The sequence below is a fragment of the Sciurus carolinensis genome, chromosome 10 (assembly GCF_902686445.1).
Source record: "Sciurus carolinensis chromosome 10, mSciCar1.2, whole genome shotgun sequence".
Lineage (NCBI taxonomy): Eukaryota > Metazoa > Chordata > Mammalia > Rodentia > Sciuridae > Sciurus > Sciurus carolinensis.
Genome location: NC_062222.1, coordinates 140,118,647 through 140,122,905, shown reverse-complemented (window position 1 = coordinate 140,122,905; position 4,259 = coordinate 140,118,647). Strand labels below are relative to the sequence as shown.

Sequence of the window (4,259 nt, the reverse complement as noted above, 5' to 3'; positions counted from 1 at the left end):
GGGCCGGCATCAGGTGGAGCGCTGCCGACAGCCTGGCCGGTCAAGGCTGCAGGGACAGGGCGTGGAAAGCGGACTCAGGTAGGAGAGGGCCAGCCTCTGCGCCCCAGCTCCAAGCGAAAGGGATGCCCAGGCGCGGAGCCCTGTCCGTGGCCCCCCAAACCCAAACTCGGAGGCGCTTAAGTTCCCACCCAAGAGGGCTCGAGGAGGACCGGACATGGCGAGGCGTGGGAGCCTGCGAGACGAGGTGCGCGGCCTCCTGGGTTTATTGAGCGAGGTTCATCAAAGTGCTTTTGAGCAGGACCAGGCCAGCAAGAGCCGCCTGCCTAGCCCCACGAGCAGTCATTTATAAATTTAAAACTCTTCTGTAGGAACTGGCTATGTACAGAGCCAAACGACCGGAACCTTAGAAAAGAGCCGGCGCGGAACGCCAAGGTCCTGCGGCCACGGGCCTGGGGCGCGAGGCCGCTCGAGACCGTCCCCGCTGTGTCCCCGCGTCCCGGCGCCTCGGCTCAGAGGTGCGGCGCGTAGAAGGCGGGCGCGCCGTAGGTCTGCGAGCCCAGCACGAAGGGCGAGAGCACCGCGGGGCTCGACAGGAAGGGCAGCTGCGCGGCGCACACCAGCCCGCCGGGACCGTGCGCAGGGTACCCGGCGGCGCCGTGCATGGCGAGCGGCGCGCCCATAGGCGGCGAGGGGCTGAGCGGGCTGAGGCCGCCAGGCAGCCCCGCACCGGGGCCTGCGCCGGGGCCCGGGCCCCCGCCGCCGCCGGTCGGCGCGCTTGTGTCGGCGCCCGGGTTTTGCTTCTTCCACTTGGTTCGGCGGTTCTGGAACCAGATCTTCACCTGCGTTTCGGTGAGGCTCAGGGACAGCGCCAGGTTGAGGCGCTCGCACACGGACAGGTAGCGCGTCGCCTTGAACTTGTTCTCCAGCGCCACGAGCTGCTCGTAGGTGAAGGCGGTGCGCGCACGCCGCGGTTTCCCCGACTTGGAGTCGGAGCCCGTGCGCTTCCGCTTGGGCTTGGCCGCCGCCGCCACCGCGCCCTGCGGCGTGGTCGCCGCGATCCCCGCCGCCGCCGCGGCTCCCGGCGGGCCCGAGGCTCCCGGCGAGTTCCCGCGGGGCCCCGGGGCTGCCGCGTCGTCGACTGCGCTGGGGGGCGCCTGCGCCTCGGCCGCTCCTGGGCAGCCCGACCCGCGGGCCCCGAGGCCGCCGCCGCCTCCGCGCGCCTCCTCCGCGCCGCGCGCCGCCTGCGCCTCCGGTGCCTCCTCCTCGTCCTCGTCGTCCGGCGCCTCGTCCCCGCTGTCAGCGCTCGGGCTGTGCCCGCCGCCGCTGCTGTAGCCGTTGGCCTCCACCTCATCCGCTTTGTAGGGGTCACCGGCACCTGCGGGCGGGTGGGGGAGAAGACAGAGGGTCAGGCCGCGCCCCCGTCCTCCCGCTCCCTCCCTGAGGGAGTTTTTCTTCCTCGTTCTGTTTCTCATCTTCCTCCTTCGCCTTCTCTTTTTTCCGTAGCTCTTTCGTTTCCCTCCCTCCGTCCCAACCATCCGTCTTGCCCGCTCGAATCTCCTCTCTGCCCTTCCTCGTTTCCTGAGATCAGAAGGGTCCCTCTCACACCGAGCGGCGCTTCCACGCGCGCGGTCTCGACGTGCAGCCGGTTCCTCGGTCCCTCCGGGCGCGCGGTGCGCGGCTGGGCGGCGGGCTGCGGAGTGCATAGCGGAGGGAGCTCTCCGATCGATCCCGGGGCAGATACAAACTTAATTAAACTCATTTTGTGTAATGTACAAACTAGTTAAAGGCCATTTAATTTATTTCGGCGTATATTACCCTCCAATTACAGCCGGCATTGGGCCAGCCAATTACCGACCATTTAGTATCTGGCCCGGCCAGAGGCTTGGGGTGGGGCCCGGACAGCCAAGAGCAGGGGGCTTCTGAGCGCCAAAAATAGTTGCCCTAGCCAGGTCCCTAGCTCAGGCCTCCAGGGCCTGAAGCATCTCAGCCTTCTCAGTCTCAGTGCCTGCTTCCTGCTTGTGGAGGCCCCTTTGCCCAGTTCCCAGCAAAGGTGGCCTGTCCACGTTTGACCTGATCAGGAGGGGTGAGCAGAATCCTGGCAAGTGAAATGGAGCAGTAGCCCAGCATCCTTCAAGCAGAGGCTGGCTGTGACTGCAGTTTGACTCTGAAATTTGGAAGGTCTCTCTCCTGCAAGGCTTTGAGGGCAGTCTGTGCCTCCCACCCCCACAGGTGGTTTTAAACCACCACAGGAGCCCCATAGGTGTTCTCCACTGGTACTTCCCAGCTGGGTTCCAAGGCCCTGATTCAAGTCAGGTTGGCATCGAGATCCTGGGGCATAAATGATGAATTCACTCCTGGCAGATTCCTCCAATGCAACTGTCCCAGGTCACATGAAGACCAGCAGGTGTCCTGGTTCCCAACTAGAAAGTCTGGGTAGGAGCAGGAACTGTTTCCCAAGCCACCAGAGCCATCCCAGTCCCTTCCAGTCAGGCTTGTCCCAGCTCCCCTCCCCAGCTGTACCTGCTCCCTCCCGGCATAGCTAGAACCTGGGACCTGGAGTGATAGGTTCTGGGTTGCATGCGAAGGTTTCCAGAACAGCCCCTCTTGGAAAGCCTGCAGGATCCCCCTCTGGTCAGCCAGGATTTGTTCTCCCTTCACCTCCACCTATAGGAAAGAAGCCTAGTTCCGATGCAGCAGGCTGTCCTCTTGCCCCAGCGAGCTGCAGCCCCAGACCTCTCCTCGTGAGGCACAGGAGCCGGGAAGTTGGAGGGAGGAAGGGCGGGAGAGGGGACACAAAAAGCAATCAGGAGCGGGTCGAATGCAATTCACGATCAATAGCGGCCCCTAATAAGTGTAATAGGTTTTAATCGAGTAATTATCCGAATTTTGACCCTATAATTTAGATGTTCGGGGGGAGTTTGCAAGGTGCTTGAAAGAGATATGCATGCGCCGTAATGGGATATCGACCGGACCGGGGGCGCGGGCCGCCCCATTACCGGCCGCTTTCCGCCGCTAAGCACATTTCCCCTTAACTGTAATCGAAGGGATTTAATTGTTTTTCCAGAGATAACCAGCGTTTTGTCACAATTAGTCTGATTTGTCCAAAAAGAGAGAGAGAGAGCGAGCGAGAGAGAGGGTGTGAGATAGAGAGAGAGAGAAAGAGAAAAGGAGGGAGGGAGGCCCCGGCGGCCACGGTGGGGGCGGGGAGGTCACAGGCCAGCTGCTACGCAGGTCCCCTCCGCCTCCAGCACCATCCACCCTCCAAGGCCAGAGACCAGTACAAGCGAACCCTGAAGCGGTCTCGGAGCCCCGGGCCCTGAGCCAGGCCTCGCGGAGCCTTCCCGTAGGCGCAGGGCAGCGTGGGCCCTGGAGTCCGGGTCGGACGGAGGCCGCGGGCCGGCCGGGCTCAGACCCCGCACTCTGCGAACTTTCCACTGAGCCCCAGAGCCCGGCCAAGCCCAGCCCGTTATGGGGTCCCAGGAGCGTAAACGCACAGCAGCGGCAGGTCCCCTTGCCCCCGCGATCAGGCGCCGGCCCCTTTCTACTCACTTGGTGGCTCGGCTCCGGTGGCTGCTCCAACTCCCCCGGCGGCGGCCAGAGCTTGGCGCTCCAGCTCCTCCGCGCGCGGCGGGCGTCCCGAGGCGGCGGGGGCCGGGGCGCACGGGGCCGGGGCGCACGGGGCGCACGCGGCAGGCGCTACGGGACCCAGCAGCACGCAGCGGCGTCTCCTGCTGTTGAACTTGTTGGGGTCCAGTATGTCCAGCACCGAGAAGGAGGTGGGGCGCGGGGGCGCGGCGGGCCGGGCCGCTCCAGCAGCCTCGGGCCCCGCGGGCACGGTGTCGCTGGCTGCGAGCGGAGGGACTCCGGCCCGGGGAAAGGCAGGCAGCTCGGCGCGCCCGTCCATAGCGTCCCGGGAAGCTGCGGCGGGAGCGGGCGGCGCGGGCCCCGGACCGGGCCCGGGCGGCGGCGGCGGCGGCGGCGGCGGCAGCGCGGGGACGTCCCCAGGAGCTGCCGCGCCGCTGACACTCATGCCGGCCTCCCGCCGCTCCGGCGGCTCGGGCCCCGCCGCCTACTGGGCTCCCATCTCCGGCGGCCTGGGAGCCGCCTCTCGGCCCGCGAGGGCGGCCACAGCTCGGCCGCTGTCGGTGCCGCGTCCCGCTCAGCCGGTGCTGCCTGGCGCTGCCTCCGCCGCCGCCTCAGGAGCCCGCCGCTCCCGGCCCGCGCATTTATGGCGGCCCCGCCGGAGGCGCCCACGCGTC

At 66.6% G+C, this 4,259-nt stretch overlaps 1 protein-coding gene across 1 annotated transcript; it reads right to left on the bottom strand.

The window, feature by feature from the left end:
- Window positions 1–509: 509 nt before the first annotated feature.
- Nkx1-1 (NK1 homeobox 1) lies at window positions 510–4,030 on the bottom strand. Its single transcript, XM_047565770.1, has 2 exons — window positions 3,550–4,030; window positions 510–1,375 (listed from the first exon to the last, which is right to left on the bottom strand). Exons 1-2 carry the CDS (start codon window positions 4,028–4,030, stop codon window positions 510–512), a joined length of 1,347 nt encoding a protein of 448 aa, XP_047421726.1.
- Between the last annotated feature and the right edge of the window lie 229 nt (window positions 4,031–4,259).

What these genes read in the sequence shown, in the direction of transcription:
- Nkx1-1 (XM_047565770.1), bottom strand. Translation starts at nt 4,030, where the DNA reads ATGAGTGTCAGCGGCGCGGCAGCTCCTGGGGACGTCCCCGCGCTGCCG. An exon ending in CACCGGAGCCGAGCCACCAA is followed by an intron (nt 1,376 to 3,549) that starts GTGAGTAGAAAG and finishes ACCCGCCCGCAG; the next exon opens with GTGCCGGTGACCCCTACAAA.